Source organism: Chroicocephalus ridibundus, chromosome 15 (assembly GCF_963924245.1).
Source record: "Chroicocephalus ridibundus chromosome 15, bChrRid1.1, whole genome shotgun sequence".
Lineage (NCBI taxonomy): Eukaryota > Metazoa > Chordata > Aves > Charadriiformes > Laridae > Chroicocephalus > Chroicocephalus ridibundus.
Window position 1 is genome coordinate 3,402,708 of NC_086298.1, and position 26,124 is coordinate 3,428,831.

Here is a 26,124-nt window from a genome sequence, read left to right on the forward strand (position 1 = left end):
GCACTGGAATTTCAGAATGTGCCATACTGCCCTTCTTTGGGCTCTCCCCTGCTCCACCCCAAATCTTTGAGCTCCTGGGCTCAATGCTGAAAAGAGAAATGGGGGATCTAAACCACTTCAGTGGAGGTACCTCAGGAGGGGTTGAGGATGGGACGGCTGCAGAATACAGAAATGGTACAAAACATTTTTCCAAGCCTGTGTCCATCATACTTTCTTGAAACTGAGCCTATTATAACCATAAAAAGCCAAGGCTGAAAGAGGTTTTTGAGGTCACTGAGTGCAACTCCTGCTGTCACAAGTGTTCCTTGTCAGAATTTGTGTTTTTACAGTTATTCCTCCTACAGAAGCTGCCTTTGCTTTGAGGTTTGTCCTTGCTATTCACACCAAACACAAGTTGTATCACTTCCAATTTTTAAAGACCTGTTAATAAGGCAGGTTATAATAAACCTGTTAATAATCTTACATTAATTTCAGGGTGCTTGGAAAAAAATAGAGCTGCTTGTAATTTTTGCGTCTAACGACATTATGAAGAATAATCATATTAATTTAAGAGCATGAGCAAGTGGCCAAGGATGCTGCAGAATGCTCTTTGCTCTCCAAAGGAATCTGAGCACATACGAGGAGCCCAGAGTCAGGTAGTCACCTTGCAGAAGGTGGTCCATGTACTCCTGATCCAAATGGGATCTTTAAAACATGACGGCCGTGCGTTTTTAGGCAGCGCGCAGCCCCTGGTTTGGCTCGTGGCACAGTAAAGGATTTCTCTCTAAGTGACTATGATATTTCCTCCCTGTGGGAAGTGCTGAAGAAAATAAAATTAAACAAAACCAGAAGTGAAGTGAATGCAAAACTCCCAAGTCCCTCAGTAAGCGCTTGCATAGCCCGAATAATGAAATCTGTCTCAGATAAGCCATGACCTGGTTTTCAGATCTCAGCTTTGAGGAGTTTGGGTTCAGGCCAATTTCACGGGAGGTGTCATCAGGCCTTGTGAAGTCTAATTGCAGTCCTGGTTTCAAAGTCTTCACAGCTTTGGTGAAGCTGAGATCCAGCTCCGTAATCTCTGATTTTAAACTTGATCAGATTTTGGTTTGCTGCCCCCGGGTGAGCTTGGGTGGAAGTGTATTGCATTGACCTGACTTCTATTTAAATTCCTATTAAAATTTTCTATCGCAATTAACAACAGCCAGAATTAAGCCAATAATAAGCATTTTTTTTTTCCCTGTCAAACATGATTATGACTAATGGCATATATTAACTCCCATAGATGCTCCTTAGCCAAGCAGAAAACAGTTTAAGAGTGCATCTTGTTCAGTGTCTGAGAAGGGCCAAGAAACCTCAACAGAGCAGACTTCCTTGTGAGATTGCTGGTGCTTCCTGTTTCTGGTCAAGTTAGCAATCGAGCAGACGCACAGAAAGCCACACGTTTGCCACATCTGAGGGCAAGGGGAGGAATTTTCACCATTTCTCCGTGACTTCAGTGCTTTTGGTAGTGGCCCCCCGCCCCTTTCTCATGGCCTCAGCCCTGCGGTGGGGACGCAGGGCAGGGTCTGGAGGCCTGAGATGCTCCTCGGAAGAGTTGAGGACCCTCCTGCAGAAAAGCTCGTCTGCTGCACACGGGGATGAAGCTGAGACCATGGGAACGGGTCGTTCCCCAAAGTGCGTTGCTGTTGATGTTGCTGAAAAGACGTGGCATTGTGCGAAGGAGCAGCCTGGACCTTTTCTTTTCTTTTTTTTTTTTTTTTTTTTTTTTTTAAGTAGAGGGTTGTTGTCAAAGATGACCTGCTTCAAAAAAAAACCCAACAAAACCAACTAGGAAATAAGAGAAGGAAAAAGGATGACAGAGCGAGGTGACTTGGAGTCTGCCAGAAAGAGGGGAGGCTGCTGCTTGGCTCAGGGCCTTGTTTCAGTGAAAGCTATTTAACATTTTTATAACTGATGGCGAAATTGCACACTATTAATGGGCTCTCTTTATGGCTATAATTTATTCTTATTTCTCAGAGGCAACGGAGTAGAGGCCAGATTGCTTTATTCTGTGGTATTAAAAAGCCTGGGGCTGAGAAGCTTAGCACTGCTTTGTCAGGATTTTCTCCATCTGGCAAAATAATAGAATAAAATCATCCTATGCAGAGAGCGGCTTTATTTTTTAAAAGAATGGTCTTTCTCTTTCAATTCAAAGCCTTCAGGAAAAGGTGGCGGGGGTGGTATGTCTGAGTGAATGCGTATTTTCATTCATTAGCTGCCTTTTCTATATTCAGGAGCTATGATTCCTGACTGCCAGCCTTGCTTAAACGTCTCTGAGCATTAGTGGTGCGTATCGAGGCAGATGACGGTTAGAAACTCTATTCAGAGACATGAGAGATTTAGAGTGTCCGGAGGGGTGAGGAGATCCCAGTAGAGGTTGCAATGTCATAGGCAAGGTAAGCTAACTCTTATAAAAATAAGTTTCTTTTCTTTAAGGGGAAAAGAAAGAGAGAAAACATGGGTTTAGTTTTCTTCTTTCCTTCCCCGCCCCCCCCGCCCCCCCCCCAGCAATTAATAGCAAAAGGATTTTTTTGTTTTCATCAACGTTTGTCAAAGCAGAACCTGGGCACCTCTAGCAACGAATCACATCAATTACTCGTGACCCTTTGAAAGTTTCTTGTGTATTTTGCAGTCACCTGGTCACGAGGTGAGGTTTCGTCACCTCACCAACACGTACCATGAGGTTCTGGTGACATAACAAGGAGCAAATTACTGCTATCAGGAGTATTTTGAGTGTGCTCTCACAAGCTAAGCTACATCAGTTGGCAACCGAGCTTGAAAAATAAAACACTTGCTGAGTTTCTGAAGCCAAAAACTAAATCTATGACTCAGTCTTTTGAAGTGAACACGTCACCAAGCTCTAGTCAGGTTAAGGAAAGAAAGTACAGGTATGCTAGGGGAATAAGTGTCACATAGCAATGAAAATAGACCTTAGTAGGATCTCAGAGATGAAGGGAAAAGAGGAAAGAGTGAACTGGTACCGCCTTTTTTAACTTTCTGGTCCCTTCCCTCCCCACACTGTAAGAATTACATTTCAAGTAAATGCCTGTGTTACTGCAACTCATAGAATATAAGAAGTTACTTATTACTCTTTCATCCTTCATTATCTAAGCTTCCCAGTCAGCCAAAGAAGCTCAGATAACATCTATCCTCTGGACTGTGCAAACACCACAGCTCTCAGCTGAGGGCCAGGTCTGAAATTGTCTTGGGGAAAGTCTGGGCCTCAGATCTGAATCTTGGATTTTCAGAAAGTGCGGGCGCTAGAGGTGTATTTACACACCGGTGCGGTCGGGTGTCACTCAGGGTGCTGGCAGGCAGTACCGGGTTCGAGGAAAATGTATCGCAATGAACTTTGTCATGTGGCACAACCAGACTACTATTTAATTTTTGTTATGACAAGGTCTAGAAACCCCAAGTGAGAACAGAGGCCGAGCGTGGTGCATATAGAAAGTCTCTGCCCCAGAGAGCTTAATATTTAAATAGAAAAGATGGATAAGTAGTGAAAAGGAAGACACTTGGAAGTAAATTGCATAAAGTCCATAGCAGAATGCAGCACAGAAATACTCCGTAAGTCCCGTATCTCCTCTGTCCTGTCCCAGAGTTCTAGCTACCAGCCTGAAAGTCAATAATTTCATCATCTTTGCTTTTGTGTGATCTACCCATAAAACTATCCTAGCGTTGTGGTTGCATGCTACAGTTGTAAAGAAAGCCTCGATTACAATCTTTGACTCTTGGTTTTTTGGAAAGAACACGTCAAAATACCACTCCATAAAATTCAGTTGAAAAGACTTCCCCATCCCCTGAGCGCAGGCACCTTGCTAGCGGTCCATTAGCCAAAAACTCTCGATATTGTGTATTCTTCCCATAATCTGGTTACTTTTTAAGCTGTATTGTTTTGAGGAACCATTGGCAGATCTGTGGGTTCTAAGCTGGATAGTCCAACAACAATCCTACCCTGAGCCAAACCAGAGGAATCTGTCACGTGTGGGTCTTGCAGTGTTTTAGGTTTCGTTCTGGGACACTCACTAATTTCCTTGTTTACCCTAGCGATGAGGTAAGATAGGAAATTTAAAACAAGGTGTTGCCTAGTAAAAGCAGGCTACTGTTGTTCAGAGAAAGATAAATCTGGGCAGCAGTGGGAAGTCAGAGAGCTGCTCACATTTCATCGCTATACCTCAAAACCCCAAGAACATTTTCATTGGGAAGAGAAACTTCATTCAAGAATTTAGGATGATTAAGTGTTACTGATACTCGGTCCTCCACATTCAGGTATGTCAAATGGAGCTGGAACAAGGTCTTAAAAATCTTTTCTTGGCACGTTTCTGACACGCACCACGTGGATAATGTTTGCCTGTTGACTTTGTCATTCACAAGGAGCTCGATCTTGAGGTCGGTGGGGCTGTTGGAACAGTTGGGAAAATGCAAGTTCAAGTGGCAATAGATCAAGTAGAGGCCTTGTGTCCTTATCACCACCTCGTCACTCTTGCACTGGATGTCTTCACAAATACCCTTCTCGACCAAGCTCAGTTTTGAACTGTTTACTGGACTGGACACTAGAAAGGAAAGCAAACAAATTTTAAAATGAGCCACTGAGATCTAGTGACCTGAACTCAGCCTAACGTGACTTGCAGCAGTGTATTTCCTGGTAAATGGAGATATCTGTTCAGTGGTTTTCCTGCAAGAAGCTCCAAGAAAAGGCCCTGGCCGGTTGGCTGGGAGTTCACACATGGACGTGAGGTGTTAAAAATTTCCAGCTTACACAGCTCTTGGGAATCCCAAGTCAGGGAGATGCAGTAAAATGGCCTTCTGCAATATTTGAAGGGAAATAATGAAGATGTATATTCATGTGTTTGTGTGTGGAAGGTATCTGTTTTGGTTTTTTTTCTTATCAAGTTAAAAAAACCTCAAGTGATCAGATAGGGGGTTTACCAAACACACCCACATTTCCGGAAAGCTAAGGAATTTTTTCCTATAAAATGCCCATTTGTTCAGAAAGCTATTTGCCACCAAAACCAGTCTGAATGACAGGAACAGCCTGCTCCTCAGCCAGCTCTGCAACCTCTTTGCCAACACCTGCCCTCCGCTGGGCTCCCCACTGACCTCTCATGTACGCAGCGGCTCTCTTGATCGGGACATTCTGTAGGATTCTTAAATGCTCTTCGGAGGTGTTCCCTGAAGGAAACAACAGATTAAGTGACCACTCCTGGTTTTGCTTTTTTTTTTTTTTTTTTTTTTGGTAGTGTAAAGTGCTGTCGGCATTTGGCACTTCACTTATTTGCTGTAACTGCGCTACGGGCAAACTCCACAGCAGCAGCTCCAAAGCAACAAGCAGCAGCAGCTAGAAGAGCGCGTAGGTAGGAGAGCTGGTTCTTACTCCTTGGCCGATTAATATCTGATCTGTACAGGGAATTCATAGCAGTGCAAGTCGATTGGTAAATTCAGATCAATCTAAAGCTCCGGTAGATTGCAGCTATCAGTCCAAGAAATTGTATTTCTTATTCTCCTTCTTACAAATAGAAGCTGTGCGCAGGTAAGCTTAATTTAACCATATTATTTGTACGGTGAAATCACAGGAAGAAGCTTTTCAAGGTTTAAGTGGTACATATTTCTGAAAATGGCTCTTTGGGTGCTTTCGAAACGCCGCTCTGTTCTCTCGCAGTTAAAATGTGGATGTCGCCCGGGCTTTAGGGGAGGCCGGTGGTCGTCGAGACCCGATAACCGCCCGCCAGAGGAGCCAGGACGGCTTTGCTGCGGGGAAGGTCTCGCACCCCCCCGGCACCCCGGTTCAGTGCCGAAGGCAGCTGCGTGTCTCGGGAATGCCCCAGGGCCCAGGCGCGGGGACGGGGAGGCGCCGGGGCTGCCCCGCCGCTGGGCGCCGGGCGGCGGCTCCGTCCCGCGGCGTGCGGCCACCGCGCCCCCCCGCGGCCGCGCACGGGGATGCGGGCGGCTCTGCGGCACCGCCGGGCTCCGCGGCCCGGCCCCGCATCCCGGCACCGCATCCCGAGACAGCATCCCAGACCCGGCATCCCGGTGTCCCATCTCCTGCATCCTGGCATGGCATCCCAGGCCCTGCATCCTGGTGTCCCTTCTCCTGCATCCCAGATCCTGCATCCCGGCACCACAACTCGGGATGGCGTCCCAGACACTGCATCCCGGTGTCCCATCTCCTGCATCCTGGCATGGCATCCCAGGACAACATCCCAGGCCCTGCATCCCGGTGTCCCATCTCCTGCATCCCAGCACTGCATCCCAGCATGGCATCCCAGTCCCTGCATCCCGGCACCACATCCTGGGATGGCATCCCAGGCCCTGCATCGCGGTGTCCCTTCTCCTGCATCCCAGACCCTGCATCCCGGCACCACAACTCGGGATGGCGTCCCAGACACTGCATCCCAGTGTCCCTTCTCCTGCATCCAGGCATCGCATCCCAGGACAACATCCCAGGCCCTGCATCCCGGTGTCCCATCTCCTGCATCCCAGCACTGCATCCCAGCATGGCATCCCAGTCCCTGCATCCCGGCACCACATCCTGGGATGGCATCCCAGGCCCTGCACCCCGGTGTCCCTTCTCCTGCATCCCAGCACTGCATTTCAGGACAGCATCCCAGACCCTGCATCCCGGAACCACAACTCGAGATGGCATCCCAGACCCTGCATGCCGGTGTCCCATCTCCTGCATCCCAGTAGTGCAGCCCAGCATGACAACCCAGTCCCTGCATCCTGGCACCACATCCTGGGATGGCATCCCAGACCCTGCTATCCCAGTGTCCCATCTCCTGCATCCCAGCACTGCATCCTGGAACAGTATCCCAGGGCCTGCATTCCAGTTCCGCATCCCAGTTCCTACCTCTTGCGTCTCAGCGCCACATCCTGGGATGGCTTCCCAGACGCTGCATCCGGGCACTGACTGCATCCCGATATCCCAGCTCCTGAATCCCAGACCCTGCACCCCACTGCTTTACCTCGCGTTTCGTCTCCTTTCCAGCCACGTTCCACCTTTACATTATTCTGTGCAAGCTTTTCCTCTTCTCACCTTATTGGTCATTTAGTGAATGGCACTGATTAATCCTCCTTTCTTTTGTGCTTGTGCAGAGCAGAGTTTGTACAGCCCCGTGCAACCCACAGGCATATCGATACACAGACAAGATACAGATTCTGGAAAATAGTGTATATCCCAGTGGATATACAGACAGGTTGTCATGGTTTCGGCTGGGATGGGGTTGACTTTCTTGGTGGCAGCTGGTGCAGTGCTATGTTTTGGATTTGGGATGAGAATAGTGTTGGTAGCACACTGGTGGTTTTGGTTGCTGTTAACCAGTCAAGGCCTTTTTTGCTCCTCACACCACCCTGCCAGCACGGTCTAGGGGTGCACAAGAACTTGGGAGGGGACGCAGTTGGGACAGCTGACCCCAAGTGAGCAAAGGGACGTTCCGTGCCATATGACATCATGCTCAGTATATAAAGCTGGGGGAAGAAGAAGGAAGCGGGGGACATTTGGAGTTATGGCATTTGTTTTCTCAATTAACCATTATGTGTGATGGAACCCTGCTTTCCTGGAGCTGTCTGGACACCCGCCTGTGATGGGAAGCAGTGAATGAATTCCTTGTTTTGCTTTGCTTGCGTGTGAAGCTTTTGCTCTACCTATTAAACTGTCTTTATCTCAAGCCACAAGTTTTTCCGCACTTTAACATTTCTGATTCTCTTCCCCATCCCAGCCTGGGGGAGTGAGCAAGCGTGGGCTTAAACCATGACACAGGTGAATGGTTATTTCTCACTGCATTGGCTCTCCTTTTTTACATCTCCTGGCCCCGCTGCAGCTGCGGAAGGGATGTGCACAGGAGCTCAGATGGGACACTGGGAATTTCCTGTGTTTTATTCTGCAGCTGAATACCAGGAACAAAGTATGGAGTTTCAGTAAAGCCTTACCAAATTATACGCCTCTCTCCCAGGGAACACAAATCACTTACATTTTCCTGTGACTCAGTGTATAAAACTGGTATAAGAGTCACCCACCCTACAAGGGTCTCTGAAGGACGGGTTAATAAACAAAACTGAGTTCTACTAAATCTTGATGCTACTCCATGACATCAGATGACATATTTCTTGTTTCTTACACAAACAAGGAGTTGTCTACTAAATGCAGAGTGAGACAAGGATCTTAAGTGTCATATAATTCCTGAAACTAAGGGTACAAAAAAGAGATTCAAATCTCCAGACCCTCGCAGTATCTGCATGGCCTCACTTCTAAGAGGTCCTTGGTCAGGAGGATGGATAAATCAGGGAGAAGCCAGTCCCACACACGAGTGTCGCTGGTTGGTGATTTGTAACGTGGAATCATAGAATGGTTCGGGTTAAAAGCGACCTTAAAGTTCATCTCATTCCAACCCCCCTACCCTGGGCAGGGACACCTCCCACCAGCCCATGTTGCTCCAAGCCCCATCCAACCCGGCCTTGAACCCCTCCAGGGATGGGGCAGCCACAGCTTCTCTGGGCAACTTGTGCCAGTGTCTTACCACCCTCACAGGAAAGAATTCGTCATGATATCTCATCTAAATCTCCCCTCTTTCAGTTTAAAACCATTATCCCTCATCCTATGGCTCCCCTCCCTGATCCAGAGTCCCTCCCCATCCTTCCTGTAGGCCCCCCTCAGGGACTGGAAGGGGCTCTAAGGTCTCCCTGGAGCCTTCTCTTCTCCAGGCTGAACCCCCCCAGCTCTCTCAGCCTGTCCTCACAGCAGAGGGGCTCCAGCCCTCCCTGCATCTTCGTGGCCCTCTGCTGGACCCATTCCAACAGGTCCATGCCCTTCTTGTGGTGAGGACTCCAGAGATGGACGCAGTGCTCCAGATGGGGTCTCACCAGAGCGGAGTAGAGGGGCAGAATCACCTCCCCCAACCTGCTGGCCACACTTCTTTTGATGCAGCCCAGGATGGGGTTGGCTTTCTGGGCTGCAAGCACACCTTGCCTGCTCATGTTGAGCTTCTCATCCACCAACACCCCCAAGTCCTTCTCCTCAGGGCTGCTCTCAAGCCATTCTCCGCCCAACCTGTATTTGTGCCTGGGATTGCCCTGACACAGGTGCAGGACCTTGCACTTGGCCTGGTTGACATTGCACCCATTGCACTCACTGTTGGAGAAGGAAGCTGTGCATATCTTGAAAGAATTGCAATCTTTCTCTGACTTCGGTAGTTGAAACACTTTTGAGGGAAGTAGGTGCTCACTGCGCTCCAAGAATGAGTAAGTCGTGTATCAAAGTCCCTTGGCTGCACTGGAAATCCCCAAAGAAATACCAAAGCCTACTTTCCTGATGTTTAGTCATGTCAATATAGTGGTTTAGTGAGTACACAGTCACTGCAGAGATGTGGAGATATGGCATAGGATAGGAGAAAACCCTTCTGGCCCTTATTTCAAACTGAAGCTGCTACGGTGATAGCAACACCTTCTGGTAATGCAGAGTCTGCGCCCTGAGCCCACTTGTCCTACAGGTGTCCTGCAAGAAGGGAGAGTATTTTTACAGAAACGTGGTGGCATTTAGGGGGTTTACCCTTTAAAGCAGAAAATCCCCTGCTGCTCAAGCAGAGTTTGGAAGCTGCAGCCCTGCAACATCTGCTAAGCCAGCGAAGTGCTGTGCCGGCATGCAGACAGGCCGGTGCTGCCGGGAGCCCCATCAGCCATGAGCTGTCTCAGGATATTCCTGGCATCTCTCAACACCTACCCCTCGCTCGTCTAGCTGCACTTTGCGTTTCCAAAGCTGTACTTACATTTATTGATGTCAGCAAGTTTTGCGTGTGTTTGAACCATTTATTTGGTGACATCAGCTGTGTTTCTGAGAAGGCAAGTTATGGAAAAAAAAAATCGTTTTATAGAGACGTTTCCGGTTCTCGCTCTGCTGAGGCAGCTTATAACTGTTTTCTAGTTTTATTTCTCAAGTTAATTCTTTTATCTGAAACATTTCAGCAGAAGCCAGGAGAGACCGAAATTACTAGAGTTCCAGGACTGATCGATGGACATGTTCAATCACATCACGTAATTGGCTTTGCACGAGTAACAGTGTAAATCAGAAGTAATCCCGCTGAAGTCAATAGGATTATATGAGCTTAAAAATACTGTGAGAAGGAGGAAAAGCAAAGCCACGTTTGGGACTAAGTACCAAGGAGACCACACTGGTTTCACTGTCTGCTGCGATGCACGGAGGCTGTAGGTCAGGCTGCTCTGAGGAAGCCTGCTGATAAGGAAGGAGTCTTAGCAGGAAGCCATTTAGGTTATTTTGTCCTAAAGAAGCCACCAGGAGATAATTCACTTTTGTCTTCCTCACTCCTTTTACCATAGGATGGGCATCCAGAGGGTGCAGCCCTGAGGAAAAGGGACAGACTATTTCCATGAGCTTAATGCAGCTTTTCCCCGGCTTTTCCCCATCAAGCCAAAGGGGATGCGCCGCAGGACTGTGAAATGGGACTCCGAGGAGCTGCAGCCTCAGTGACATTCCCATGATTTCCACCTGTGGTGTAAGATGGAAAGAACCTCATCAAAACACAACCGGACCCCGTCCAGCATGGAGGAACCCAAGGGCTGTGGGACATGTGGACGCATGGGCTGCTGCCAGCCAGGTCCAAGGAGATGTGGCCCTGCCTGGGGAACTCTCCTCGCTGCTGACTGCCTCAGTTTCCCCACCCCATATCATATGGGTATAACAGGAGCACGGACAAAGGGCGGTAAAACCACGAGCTGAAAGCAGCATGCCAGAGTGCCAAGTGCTGCTATCCAGACACGGAAAGCCCCTCAAATGGGGTTTCTGAAGCTTCCCTGATACCACTCACCTCTTACAGTGAGGTTCCTCTGCAGCGTGCACGACATTACAGCAAGCTGGGGGCTGAGTGTGGACAGGCACAAGAGCAGGTCAAAAACCTGAACTTGTTTTACTAAGTAAAGAAGTACAAGCAGGCAACAAGAAGTACGAGCAGGCAACAAGCAGCTTTCAATTCCTCCATCCTCGCCACAGATTTAAGTGCTTATAAAATTAGGCAAGGTGATTTCATACATCTCTGTCAGCATGCTGGAGTTAGCAGAACTAATTTTATTTCTCAGCAGCCACTATCTGAAGCCCTCATCGCCATCTTTAACTCTCTCCTTCCAGTTAAGTGCCCTGCAAACAGCTGCCAGCTGGTGCTGATGGACCGTCCCCGCTGAGTGATGCTGTGACAAGTGCCAGCTGGGTGACGTCCTGTAGCAACAGGATGAGGGGCAATGCTTTAAACTAGAGCAGGGCAGGTTTAGATTAGCCATGAGGAAGAAGTTCTTTACACTAAGGGTGGTGAGACACTGGCCCAGGTTGCCCAGAGAGGGGGTGGAGGCCCCATCCCTGGAGACATCCAAGGCCAGGCTGGATGAGGCTCTGAGCAACCTGATCTAGTTGAAGATGTCCCTGCTGACTGCAGGGGGGTTGGACTAGATGGCCTTTAGAGGTCCCTTCCAACCCAACACATTCTATGATGCTCTCCTGGGCTCTGCTCGTGGCTGTGCCTGTCACACACACACCTTTGGTCCTCGAGAGCCCAAGGACTGTCACTCTGGTCCCACGCATTGAAAGGGGACTGAACTCAACATTACCCCCTTCCAAAAACGTAAACTTTAGAAGTATGCTTTTCTTTCCTTCAAATTTAGGAAGAACCTTTTATGAACTCGTCACCGCACACCTGACTACTGCAAAACTTGTAGAGTGCCAAAATAATTCAAGTTTCTAACCTGCTCCTCCGTATAGCACAGGTCGCATAATTTCATGAGCTATTCATCTATCTATCTATCTATCTATCTATTCATCTATAACTTGTGTTTTAAGTATTGGGGAGACAGAAGATCTAACATTCAGCATTTTGTAGCAATACTGATAATCTCATTATTATATTAAATAAGCAACCAGCCCCCGTTATGACTAACTGGAATCGGTCTAGCTGCAGTTTCCCCCGGATGCTTGCCTGGGAGGATGCCTGCGCACTCTTTCTAACATTTGCAAGCCCAGGCTTGCCAAAATTCTCTGAACTGAGAACCCCAGCTCACCCGCCCTGACCCAGGAGTGGGCCAAACCTTACACACATGCACACAAACACATACATGTGCTGAAGCTGAGAAGACAAAAATCTATATAATCTATATAGTCTAAACGGGAAATATCCCTTTCTGAAGAAGCCACCATCATGGGATTTGTGACTAGCAGCCCGGCAGTTTCATTAGTGTTGCAGCAGGACAATTCCCGGCTGGAAGAGACTAGATTTAGTTGCAGAAGGGCAAACTGCACGCAGCGATAGTGCTGGAAATCCGGAAAGGCTTGTTTGCTTCACTGGCTTCAGCATGATTTACTCTAGGGAAGCAAGAATGTGAATGTCACCTGTATTATATTAATTTCTTGGAGCCAGGTTTTTATTTGGGAACCTATTTCTCGTTGAAACTCTGAATGAGGTGCTGGATTTCCTTTCCTGATCTGTCCATCAACTGCCAATGGATCTTACTGCCAGGCAAAAATATCTATAGTGCGTGTGTGTGTATGTATGTATGTGCAGGTTTTTCCTTTTATAAATGAGAAGAGATTTTGGTATCACGCCTCAAAATAACAAGAAAAGCCGTCAGTCCAGGATTACAACATCTATGGGGAAATGAGGCTTGGAGAGGACAGCAAGGAGATGAAGGGGTCTGAACCTCCCTACAGGCTGGCACGTCATAAAGTTCTCTGTGACTCCCTCTAAAAAACAAATCTAGCAATAATACTTCTCTGGACCACATGAGTATGTGGTTCGATATTTACGAAATGTGGATGAGTTTCCACAGAGAAATATTTCCACAGAAAGAACATTTCACAAACATTTAGTTCATGATGAATTTAATTCCTTCCCGCTGTTGCTCAGGTACCCCACTGACAATGGCACAGGCGTGTGGGGGAGACCGATATCGTTTTTCCCACAAACATTTAATTAGCTGACATTGCATCGCTCTCAGCTACGGCTTGCGGATTCCTGCAAACCCATCCGTTGAGGACTGACAGCTGAGTCAGGGACGTAAACCTTCTATAAATCCGCTCTAGTGCCCGCTGGTGTTTAGCTAACAATAGGACATAATCTCATTGGAAATCTAAATGAAATCATCGTGTTTCCCCTGGTTTAATATTACAAAATTAATTCAGAGAGGTAGCTGTGTCTGGGCCGCGGTCCATTTCCATTACAACACGGTCTCTGCCTGAGTCCCAGCTGTTCCCACTCGCGCTGTCCTGCATCCCCCACCAGCACCTCCGAGATGTTTTGCACGAGGAGGTACCTTCACCCTCCCCGTCGGTGCCGACACGGGGCTGGAGCAAGGCTGAGCACCAACCTGGCAAGCCAGCAACGCTCATTTTTTCCTTTCTTGCCCATTTTTACAATGCAGGGCTTCGAAGCCCTGTTGTGAGCAAGGTGGGTACAAAATACACCCAAATGGTCTTTAAGATCCCTTCCAACCCAAACCATTCTATGATCCTAAATAACACTACCAGCACCTGGGCAGCCTGAGAGACAGAGACGGATCCGAATCTAAATCCGCAGCAGCTTCAGCCTCACCGCAGACCCCGTCCTGAAATGTTTCTTACGTTTCCGTGTCTTGCTGCTCTGCAGCCGCGGGATGGGACCTTGCAGCGGTCGCTGCAGCTCCCTGCTTAGAAGTCAGCAAGCGATGCCTGGCAGCGTATGACACAGCTCCCTGCCGAGGGCGCCTCAGTAAATTACCCGCCGGGATATATTAATCAATTAGCCCCGCTTTATGCATTTTAAGAGATAAATAAAAGGCCATTGTAATTCTCTTACACTTTAATGCTCCATTACCCTGCCAGAGACATACAACAGAGAGCGATAGGCAACGAGGGGTGGGCTGATAGAGCGCTTACACCCACTGCAAACAGCTTTCAGCAGCCCTTCCTGCCCTGTGGGGTTTCTCTGGCATTCCCTCCTTTGTCTTTCACTAATGGCATCATCTCAGATTTAGCAGCAGAATTCAGAGCAAGAGGGTGCCTGTAATTGATATTGACCCAAAGAGAGAAAGTTTTCTGGCTAATGAAACGGCATCTTCTGCATTCCTGGAGAGAGCGCGTTCCTCCTGCCTGGCACCTGCCAGTTATAGATGAGGAGAAAAAGCAATTGGCACAGGCTGCCTGATATGAAACTAAAAAAAAAAATATAGATACACACATATATATATAGACAGATTGCAATGCACTTTCCGGTTAGTGAGACCCAGTATCCATGCCAGTATCGCTCGTGCTTCGCCAAGACTCCACACCGGCAGCTTTCACTACCTCCTCCTAACTGGTAGTAAAACTCAGCCATGAAAACCAGGACAGTTCTGGTGACTTCTCTGAGGTTACGTTGTTCTACAGGAGTGGAGGTTCTGCTCCGGGGCCGTCCCGCCTTGCAGCCACTGGGGACCCTCCATCATCTCGGGGGACCATGGGCAGTGAGGCTGATGCTTTGCAGCCCATTATTAGGTTTATAAAGATCCTTTTTGGGCACCTTTTGGGACACACCGGAGTGGGGCTGTGATGTGACTGTCCAAACGCCCTTATCCAAATCTGCCTTGTTTGTTCAGACCCTGCTTTATTTCTGAGGAACTTCAGGTATAAAATACAGCACTAGAGGACTTAAGAAGGACATAGAAAGACTTGAAGAGCTACTTAGGTTGATAGAAAGAAAGCAATATGTGTTTAGAATGTCTTAGGGAACATCTCTAGATGTTTTCCAGAAGAAAATCTCTCTAGGAATTGTAAAACATTTAAAAAAAAAGGAGTTAGGCAAGATGGGAATTTCTCAGAAAGGACAGAAGGATGGACAGGGATTACTTTGAGACCTGTGGGATGAAAAAAGCCCTCTACAGGAGAATTCCAGATACAAAAGCTATCCCAGATAGAGTATGCATTGCCCAAATGCTGTGTGCAAAAGCGCAGCTGCAGAAAAGATGGTTACACGATTAGGACTCTCTGGACCTTGACCCTCATTTTCCTTTTCTCCGAATGCTTCTAGATGAACACTGTCTTCGTTTTCCCCATGTGTAGCCTGGGAGGCGATGGCATCTCTTAGCCTCCAGGACTGAATATGAACTTTTGCAAGAACTCAAAATATTTGATGTTAAGGCTCGTGCAACCAGGGAGGCAACGTCAATGAAAGAAAATGTTCTCCTCTTGATTTATGCTGAGGAAAAGCAGAATTTTTGTACACTGTCTCTGCTAGTCTAGACATTTTTTTCCTAGTTTGGACTCCCTGTGCTCATACGCTGCCTGTCTTAATTCCTTAATGCTGCTGTTCTCCGTTTGCCCCTTCCTTTTGCCCACAAACAGGGGGGAAACACATGACTGCTCCAGGCCAGAGGAGTACGGGAGGCGTTTCAGTTGTTTTGAAATATGTGCCAACACATTTGCACTCGTGCCCTGTGAAGACGGGGACGTGACGCCCACATGTGCAAGAGCCAGCCCTTAACATAAGACCTAATAGTCAGAGCGATGTTCACATCCTCTGGCAAAAAGGCTCTCTTGCAGAGACACCTCAGGGCAGATTCAGACACAGCTGTTATTTCCTCAGCCATGCGCTGGTTTCCGGAGGTACCGAGTAATTTGAAAGCTCTTTTCTTCTTCTTCTTTCCCGCCCCCCCCCCCACTACCTTGACTTTTCATCAAGAAGAGACTTTACGTGAAATGTTAAGCTGTGCACAATTTGTGATGTGCTTATTTGGGATCCTGGGCAATATTTGCATTACAGATGGGACAAACGGCATGTATAGTCAGTTTAGGTGTCTTACCTGTCCTGATAGGTTTTGCCATGCTCTCCGTGGCGGGACCAGCTGCCTGAAAGAGAAGCGAGAGAAGGGATGGTTATTCTGCGAGCATACACATATTCAAGTACAGCCCTGCTTTAAAAGTGAATCTTAAGAGTTTCCACTGCGTGCCATGAAGGCAACACACAGGCGGACGCACAGGGAGCCAGCGCCAGGCACTGCAGAGCGTATGGCTCCTATGGAGCCTCACGGGTCAGAGAGGGATTGCTGTGGAGCAAAGAGCTCCAACAAGCTCTCTGCACTCCTCCAGATATCATACTCAGCCACCACCTCATCACTACCCTTTTTTCCTAACGTAGAAAGTCTACATTTCCAACACAGCCAGCAACTCTCTCAGTGCTGTAAGAAACACGTGTGGCTTTTGTTGGGGATGTTTTGGAAGTACAAGCCCTGAAAATCTCACTCTGTGGCTTGCAAAGCTTGGATAGACAGAGCGGGACTGAGCACCCTTGAGAGCCAGTGCCCATCCCTGAGAAGCCAGTGGCTGGATGGAAATAAGAGCTGTACGGCCACAAGATGGGTCTGAGAGTGACAGTGTTGTCCTGCTTCACCTCTCCTCCTACTTCTTGCTGGGATGTAAACCCAAGGGTCAAAATGTCATGGGAACTTGTCTCCAATCAACATGGCATGAAAACTGCTCAGGAAATGTGCTCCAAGTGTGATGTCATAGGCTTCATCCATGATCTTTCTTCTTTTTATCACATCTCTCTGCCACCCGGACGTAAACCCCTGGAGCCTGTGCCTGCTTGCATATTATTTCCACGCAAGTAAAGTCACTGACAGCTCATAAACGACCAGCAATGCCCTCCAGGAGCAGACAAATTCTCCCAACAGCCAAGGAAAGGTACTGAGGGTGCCTCAGTGCTGGAAACGCTGTGTCACATCCCGTCACTCACACACACCAGGAGTCCCACAGCGATTTCAGTATCAGAGAGTGGTTTTTGCTCAGGCTAGCCTAAACCAGCTCCTCCTATCTCAATACTAATTACCTGGGCTAATTGTGGGCTAACCAGGTCAGGACAAATTTAACACATCCAAGAAGAAGAAAGCTGGGAAGCTGGTACCAGCTTTGGCAGAACATATATATCTAATAATGTCCTGGGAGAAATGAGGCAGACTATGTCTGTGGTGGGGGGCAACTTCATCCACAGTGGTCTTAAAACGTAAGCACTTTATTCAGGGTGTAAACAGGATAACGCGTGGTGTGGCTGGACAGTGAGAGAAGTCATGTTGTGTCTGTGGTACTTAATGTCCTAGCCTTAAATGTTTAAGAATACTTTTAATTAAACTTCAGCCTAATGTGACCGACTTTCAGCCATGACTGAAGTGTAGAGCTGCATCTGATCCCAGCAAAACAATCTCATTCTTTGGTCTAATGCCGAAACACTGTGTCCTGCAGACAGAAATGGCAAAGGTGCTCCATGATCTGGGTATCTGTAATATCCGATTTCTTTGTTTTCTCCCCCCACACCTATCTAAGACAGGGTAGATGTTATGTATTGAGACAAGGTGTTTCTGCCGGTGATCACCCTAAGCTGTGCAGGAAGGCTGCTGACTTAGGAGCTGAACGGGATTCTAGAGCTGGAGTTTGAAAAAACAGGCATTTCCAAGCTTTTTGGTCCCCTATACCACATCCTCCCTCCCAAACTCTCATGAATCCTATGCAACCGCATCATCAAATGTGGGACTGAGAACAGTCACAGCTGAAAACCCTCCCAAGGACCATCTGCCGGCCGTACCCTTGTAGTGGGCTCTCCCTCTCGCATGCACTCAGGGCACAGCGAAACATTACTTTTCAATGCAATGTATGAGCATTTCTGACCTCTGATGAGAATTAAAGGCGTTTTTGCATGGGAGAAATGTGATGCGCTGTCCTCAGCTAGATCATCCTAAATGAAATCAGTGCTAAAGTGATTGAGACATTCCCATTAGTGAGGTGTTCACCTCGCATCCCGCCCTCAGACACGGCACGCAGGACAAGGCTGATGGCTCGCAGCTTGCTTTGTATTCAGGGCAACAGAAACAAAACTAAAATGTAGTAATGTATTGTGTTCTCACCTGAGAATTCTCCCAGTGGGTGAAAGTAGCAGATACTAATGCAATTTATTTTAGTGGCGATTGAGTAGATATTCAAATAAAACTATAGTGCTTGCTTTGAAATATTACTGGCATTGCCGCTTTCTTTTCTAACAGAAAAAATATTGCACGTAATGCTGTAATTTGGAATGCAAAGAGGCACGCAGTAGGAACCCAAAGAGATTAAATTCTACAGCGCCAGCTCAGGAAGAATTCATGACAATGAATTTCACCCAGTCTGGAGCGATCCGAGTGCTGCTGATGAAAAATCTCAGTCTTTACTCAACAAGCAGAATAATTTGAGTTTGCTTCTTTAGAGAAAATAATAATCAGGTGCCAGCAAAAGTAATTTCTTTCTTCTTTCCCTTAATGATTTTACAAGAAATTTTCCCAAGCTGAGACAGGCTGGTGCTGCGAGAGGGTCATTCTAATGTCCTTTGTCAGAACTGTGAATATTCACTTAAGCAGAGGTTTCTGAAGTGTGAAAACACACCTTGAAACCACAGTCCCCCAGAAATTGGCCTGGGGTGGGTTTAAGTAGGTCCAGGGCTCTTCCAAGAGCTTGTCCGCACAGCAGCTCTGCGGGGATGAGCCCTTTGGACTGCTGTCCTCCAAGGAAGTTTGGCATTTGGGAAAAAAAAAAAAAAAAAAAAAGCCCCAAGGCTCTCCCGTGTGTCTGCTCAGCCTCAAACCATCATTGCCCGTCCCTGGCTGAGGGGGAAGGCAGGCGGTGGCACTTTAGGTAGGTGGCTCTGAGTTGCCAAGAGGCAAAGTTTGAAACTAGACGTGAAAACTCCAGAAAGCGGAGTGCCCTCCCCGCAGCTGATCTGATCATGAGTATCACAGGAAACAGAGCCCCGTGTGAAATTCAGTTTGTCCAGCCCTGACAAAACCTATTAAAGTGACACCTCTAGACAACAGGTGGCCGTCACTGTACAGAATAGTAATGGCAAGAGTTGGAACGGCGCAGTTTTCTTCTAAAATGCTGCAGTGGTTTTCCTGTGGTCTTTAGCGAGCGTGCAATCGGCTTTCAGGGGCAATTTTCAGCGTTTGTTTTTGGTTTTGTTTGTTGGTTTTTTTTCCCTTTTAATTTTTGTCAGGGTTGTCCACCAGAGGGGGCCAATAGGCGCAGCCCGTGGCAAGATTGTTTTTGAACCGACCCAAACCACCTCCCGGGCTGTGCAGGAACATGCCAGGTGGTGCAGGAGCGATTTCTGGTTACGGCAGTCCCGCTGCTAAAGGGGTTTTATATTTTTGACTCCAGCAGCCTTGAAGACTAGATCAGCAAATATAAATACCCTCACTGACTCTTAGCATTTGCCACACTGGTGCCTTAACTCTGCTGAAAAGATTTGTCCGCTCGGTTTAGAGCTTAAAAATGGGACGTCTACAAAATCCAGAGCAGTGACGGACCATCCCAGATTATGGACTTTGGACATTCACACAGAATTTGCTCATAGAGGTAGGTGGCCTAGGTGTCTGATACAGCATACCTTGCACTACAGCGTAAGATTTGCGAGGGTCTGTCTTAAAATTACATTTGTCTAGTCCTTTCTGTCCCATACTCTTTTGCTGATTTTACATATATCTCTCTATATACATAAATCTCGACGTAGATGTGTATATATGCGTATAACCAGTAGTAGTGAAGTGCAGCAGGCAGAAGGGCGGCACTTTTAGCACTCTTACAGCAGCGTTAAGAAGAAAAAATGAAGGCTGCAGACCATCGTACGGTGACTATTCTTATCCCAGAGAAAAATAAAGTCACTTGTGAAAGATCGAGACAAGGGAATGACCTGAAGCCAAGGGTTTCTGCAGATGAAAGCTGAAGAAATGACCCTGACTTCAGCACTGCACGCAGTTACTTCCAAAAAACATAGTTTAGTTCAAAAAAATGACAATTCCCAGGCCTGACACTAATGTGCTGTGCCACCCTTCTTGAAAACAAGCCGTAAAGGAAATTTCTTGGGGTGTTGTGAAATGCAGGGTGCGGGGCGATAATATGTGTTAGAAGTGGTGTTAGATTCAGAGAAGCGGCTTTGGAATCCCAGTTGCTTTTTTGTTTTGGTCTTTCATGTTGGATTTCCCTTATTCAGAGCACCTAGATTTTGGGTGATGAGAATGCCTTGTTTCTACACAGTTTGATCTTCCCTTTCCAGTGTGTTTTCCTTCATCTTAAACTTGGCAAGTGTAAATTCATGATAAGGAAGACAAGCAGCCAACTTCCATGTACCTTCAATGGGGCTAGGGGACTGTGTGATCTGCTTGCCACTAGAAGTCTCCTCTTAATGCAGTGGTACCCGAGACATGGGTCACAAGGCCTGCATTGTTCCTAAGACCCTCTAACACTCCTTTGAACAGAGGAAAATAGAAGTATCTATCTCAGCTCAGCATGGGGGGGGCATGAAGTTGCCGCCATTGCCCCTGTGGTCAAGGATCGCTCACATAATCCAGCTGACAACATCTGGAGAGAAAACTGGATCATCCCAAAAGGCTGATCACACAAAATGTCAGTTGTCTCTTAAGAAGTTACAAAGAAAATAATTAAGTCAACTAATGATGCTCTACTACCTACAGCAACAGGACTCAATAGACACGGGGCTCCAAGTACAAGAACTCCCTCAGCCTCCTCCTGTCCTGGAGCTACTGTGGTCAATAATACAAGATGCTCAGCCCAACCACAACTGTATTTTTATAGTTTGTGCCTAGCCTTACGCTGCCAGTGTGACCATGAGCTAAAGTGTTTTTGGAGCAAGACCTGTTCCCTGGTCTGGAAATTCAAGAGCAGTCATGGATGGAGAATGACTATGCTGCCTTTGAACTGGGGGTCTTTCAGCTTCCTGAGAACAAGAACAAAAGTTGTGCTTTTACTGCCAAATTCCTCTCACAGCATAAAATTGCTGCTCGATTTTATTTGTGTTTCTCACACACCTCAGCTTCCTATTTTTTCCTTCAGCCAAGCTCGTTTCCAAAGCAGCTGCAATAATGTCATTACTCTTTTAAATGAAAACCTTGACTCTTCCAGTAATATTGTTCCTCTGGCAACTAGTGTAACTGCGTTTATCCCGATGGCGGGGTAATTTAATGCTTACTTTCATAATAAGTACAAATGAAAGCGTCATTATATAGGAAAGCTGTGGCAATTCTGTAATTACCCAAGCTGTTATTTTAAAGATCTCCCTTAATGTCCCCCTATTTATCACTTGAAAACTCCCATGTCTCATTCTAGCTGTGCCCAAACTGCTTCTTTTTTGGAAGAACGCTGATTTCAGGTAAATGACTCTTCACTGGTGCAACTTAAAGACTTATCAGTCAAGCCTTCATGGTTTAATTTCTGGGTAATGTGCATACACAAACACACAAATTGCACAGGGTAGATTTAGTAAGAGAAAATATTGAGCTGAAAGATTTTGTTGTCCATGGCCAACTTCCTCCAGTAGCCCCACGTTGCTGCTTTCATTCTCTGAATAGTACATCAGGAGGTACTTCGGCACTTGGATTTTTGCAATAAGATTTCAAAGCCTATAAAACTTCTAACCTGTCATTTTACCCCAGTAAAGTTCATGGCAACGTTTCTGGTAAGATTAGAAATGCGCTTTTTATATTCACCACCACCTGTACCTCTGCCCTAGCTGTAAATGTCTCACTGATTCCCCATTCAACCCCAGATCCATTTGAGAGCAATCCTCTTTATTTTTAGAAGGAAAAAACATGTCTGTAGGCAGAGAGAGCAGTTGTTCTTGTCAGACCTTGCCTCATTAATACCCTTCAGTCATCCTTGCTAAAACTCTACTTTTGCATTAAAAATCACCGCAAGAAGAGGACTGACAAAGAGAGCAGCAATGAGCTACTTTGCCTCCATCCAGTGCTCTGGGTAGTTTGAGAGAGCTCTGCTTCGCCACATCACGGTGCATCCCAGCAGACAGCATCACACCGTGTCACACATGGCGATGTCTTGTGCTATGTCCATTACTAAAATTTATCAATATTTCAGAGGAATACATGTAGACATGACCAGACAAGACCAGACTGTCTTGGACAGTGGTCACTCTTTGTAGAAGCGACAGGAGACATATAAAACCAGGTAGCAGACACTGAGGCACTGATCTCTCTTCCTAACTAGTTAGGACAGAGGGTGGCTTGCATCTGGGATTATGAGCTTTCCACTTTCATTTACAGAGTAGAAATTGTGTGCTAGAAGTTAAGGCTGCCTCTGAAGAAAGGTCTTCTTTTTAAGAAAGTTCTGTCATCTCCCTCTTTGTTTCATCTTTCTCTCCTCTAATTCATAAGTATGCATTTATAACAGGAGGCAACATCAGATTTTCTGGCCACAGGATATATTTTGGAAAGCAGTAGTAAAAAAAAAAAAAGTAAAAAAAAAAAAAAGAAGAAAAAAAAGTCAATGAATAAAGTAAGAAATTGCTTACCGTCCTCTGAACGACTAAGACCATGATGGTGGCTATTGCAAAGACGAGTAACGCAAAAAGGGTAGCAATGATGGAATACAAACATTTTTTGTTAGTGGCTCCAAGCCTCCTTGAAACGGTGTCTTCATTCACATGCATGGCTGATTCATGAGAGTGCTTCTCCTGAAAAAGTGTTTGCTCTTGTGCCGAGCACATTCTTATATAGCTCTCAGGGTATGCTCTGTATCTCCCCTTGATCAGGTTCAAGTTGCAGCCCATCTCTGTTCCTGGCAGGATTTTCCCCCTTCATCCTGGCTCATGTGATCTGGAAAAAAAACTTCATCACTTGTAGTACAAAGAAAGAGGGACCTGGGGGCGTGAAGCAGGACGCAGCCGTGAAGAGGGGAAGGAGCTTCATGTTCTTGATCAGGGATTTCGCGACGGCAGTCTTGTACGCTGCATCGGAGGTTTCTGATGTCAGAAGGTGAATAGTTACCAAGGTCTGTCGTCCTCGTCCCCCCCCTTCCCCCGTCACTGGCTTTCTGTGAACCGGAGAGCTATGCAAATTCTGTTTCATTTTATACTCGGTGCAGCTACAGTTCGGTACAGTAAACCACCCCGGAGCTCTGCCTTCCTGTCGCACAGAGTAACCTCTTCTTATTCCCAGTAGCGTCCCAGAGCTGTGTGTTCAGAGGGGACCTAGGCTTTGAGTTTGGGGCCTGTAGCTCCTGCCTGTGAAAGTCTGGAGATGTTGTGTGAGATTTTCGTTGAAGTATTTAATAGAAATATGTCAGGAAGACATCTTCGAGGCAGGATGCAAGTTCTAGGCAGAGGCACAGAAAGAAAGCGGTCACACCGAAGTTGCTGAAAGCATGATGTGAAGGATGTACCCACAGAGGGGGGCTGCGTTCACCTTCCTGCCCTGGCTTATTTGCAGCTAGTGAATTAATGCTTGTTTCTGTCCTGTCCACAAACCTCTCCTCTGTCCTAGCCTGGGACCATCACCCAGCCATGGGGTTTCTCACAGAACTTAAATGAGATTTCTTCAACTGGAAATATTCCTACTTCATTCCAGCATGAAAGGACCAGCCATTCCTAACCCTGCCTATTTCATGTGAGATGACTCCTTGCTTTCTGGCCAGTCCAGCTCTGAAGACGCTTGGGTGTTTCTAAAAATTTTTGCTGTTAGATGTGTGTCCTCTTTTGATTCATATCAGTGGAACCAGTTGACTCATGTAACATGATCAAAAATGACTGTGAGTATTATTTGTCTCAGCTACTCCCGGTTTGGAGGTACAAGGACATCAGGGCGGCTGAACAGGATCTTATCAATGGTCCCTCTAGCTCAATATCTTTCCTTCAGTAGAGAGCAACAAGAGATGTCTTGGGAAGAATATCGGAAAACAAAAAGCAGGTAGAGTTATTTATTGGGTTTAAATCTCCAGCTTCCTATGATTTGGGCTTGTGGGACTCCCAAAACAGAGGTAATGCCTTTCTATTTTAATCCAATTCTTCTTTACACCCCGACGTTAGAGTCTTGGCATCTTACTGCTATCTTTTAATAAAATCACTGGAGCAAAGCACTACAAAAGCTTCTATAGATTTCCAAAATCGTGTTTTTCTGAGCATCTCTTATCGCCATGGAAACAGGCACAATCTATTTCATCCAGAGACAAAGGGAAGCAGCCTCCTCTCCTTAAGGATGAGACAATAGTATAACAACCTTGGTCAGGGCTTCCTCAGAAGTCTGTTGCTCAGGCTTGACAGGTTGGATGAGGTGGATCCTCATCTCCTGGGTCCCGCCTGGTCAACGCAAAACCTTGGACAACCACTAGCAGCAGTGGTTCTCACTCACCCTGGTTTGTACTGGACATTAATCTTGATTTGCAAGGGAAAGATTTACACAACCTTGCCTGTGAAAGTTCATTTGACCCCTAAAGTCCTGCAGAGTAGCAAACCCACCTTTTGGGAAGCAGAACATGCAGGTCCCCTAACACCGTCATTGCTCCCCAACCCTCCTTGACAATGTGGCAATTCTGAAATGCAGAAAAATCCAAACTACAAAGATCTTGCAGCGACTGGCAGCATCTACTATTCTTGAAAAGTGATTCAACATCTCTTGCTCATGGCTGAGCAGATACATACGTCAGCAAGAAACCGATTTTCGAGAGAATAATGGTGGTGTAGTTTTGAGGCTGTCATGTCATGCGTACTGTCATGAGGAGGGCACGGTCCTCTGTGAGCTTGTAAGCTTTTGTGGTTGCAGGTGGATGTGCACGGTCAGCTCTTCAAACTGTAAAACACCTGTGTTAAACTCACGTCTAAGTTGACAAGTAGGTACTGCAGTGGTGATGGCTACAAAAGAAAAACAGATCGGTGAAGGCCAGTGAGGGAAAACTGGGCAAATTCATCCCCTGTGTAAACAAGTGCAATTCAGAGTAAATTTGGCCCGTTATGTTCTAAGGTAAATTTGGTTAGCCCACTAGTACAGCAGTGGAAACCCACAGAGTTTAGTGAGTTGGAAACGTGCTGGGAAGGTCACGTAATAATACGTAGGAGCACAGAGCATCCCTTCGTGCAGTGGTATCATGCTCTACAGCGTTCCAAGACAGCAAAGGCCAACATCTGAGATTGCTCCGGGTGACGGCAGGATCCATGAATGATTCCCCTTTAGTGGTGAAATATCTTGAAATGTAGAAGTGAAATACTGCTCAGCTGAGACAGCTGTACTGTTAAGGCAGACGGTAATTTTTAAACGGGGTAATACTGCAGAATGAGGGGATACTTCCGTAGCTTTGTCTTTGGCAGTAAATAAACAACTGCACATCCCTGTTAAATAGCTGTTCCCGGGGTGCTGTGGCCGTATTGGCTTGTAGATGGTGACGCGCTTTCAAACGTAACTTTAGTTATGCTCTGTTACCCTCTAGTTCCTAACGTCGCTGTATAAACCCCCTCACGCTGTCATCTGTCTGATTACGCCTGATTCCCAGAGCACAGTTCACTGTTTTCACGCCTTCTGACCAACGTTGCTGCAGTTCTCACAAGCTCCGGTTCAAGAGGCTAAATAGCAGGTGCTTGCCCTGTATTTGCATTGGCACATGCTGCGTCCTCTGCAGCAGAGAGCTTTGCATAAAAGGACAAAGAGGGAGAAAACAAGTGAACCGCAAACCCAGCAGTTCTAATTCTTTCTTGGTAGAGTTTGAAAGTGACTCTCTTTATCAGAAAAATACAAAATATCCCAGCTGCTTGTTAATATTTATTTATCTACTCCTCTGCTGAAAGGAAATAAACTTGCTAAGAACTGAAAACCCATCCACGTGGTCAATGGAAATTCACCCTTGACTGAAGTCTGTGAGAACCGAAAGCTTTTCTGAAAGATATCAATGGGCAATTCTTCAGAGATGTGTAGGTACCCCGCTGCCACTGAAATCCAGGGACATGGAGTCTGTTGGTGCCTTTAGAAGTTTCTGTTTTTACCCTTAATGGGAACTGAGTGCGTTTGTCATCAAAACCATTATTCGTGTTTGCACCCAAGTAGTTTGCTACCAGAACCTCGTCCTTAGCTTTTCAAGATCTAAAAGAGCTCAGAGGAGATGGACATATACTTTATTATCCCGAGTGATTCCTAGTACCCACCCCCCACCCCCCCAATTAAGGATCTTAGATAGCAAAGATGCTATTGAGCTTCTTGTCTTCAAAGAGAGACCCTCCATTACAGATAGAGATATTTAACTTGAGCTGCGTTGCACCTGAGTGCACACATAGAAACATGTGAACACATGCGGGC

At 46.7% G+C, this 26,124-nt stretch overlaps 1 protein-coding gene across 1 annotated transcript; it reads right to left on the reverse strand.

The window, feature by feature from the left end:
- Positions 1-1,845: 1,845 nt before the first annotated feature.
- TNFSF8 (TNF superfamily member 8) lies at positions 1,846-22,788 on the reverse strand. The gene is made up of 4 exons (XM_063353094.1): positions 22,359-22,788; positions 15,820-15,865; positions 5,119-5,190; positions 1,846-4,571 (listed from the first exon to the last, which is right to left on the reverse strand). The coding sequence occupies exons 1-4, from the start codon at positions 22,614-22,616 to the stop codon at positions 4,174-4,176; spliced, it is 774 nt and encodes a 257-aa protein (XP_063209164.1). The 5' UTR covers positions 22,617-22,788; the 3' UTR covers positions 1,846-4,173.
- Positions 22,789-26,124: the final 3,336 nt, after the last annotated feature.

Bases quoted from the DNA above. Each gene is read 5' to 3' on its own strand.
- TNFSF8 (XM_063353094.1), bottom strand. From the start codon at position 22,616: ATGGGCTGCAACTTGAACCTGATCAAGGGGAGATACAGAGCATACCCT. The intron at 15,866-22,358 runs GTAAGCAATTTC...CTTCTCTTTCAG, and splicing joins TCTTAGTCGTTCAGAGGACG to GCAGCTGGTCCCGCCACGGA. The intron at 5,191-15,819 runs GTAAGACACCTA...TGTTTCCTTCAG, and splicing joins GGCAAAACCTATCAGGACAG to GGAACACCTCCGAAGAGCAT.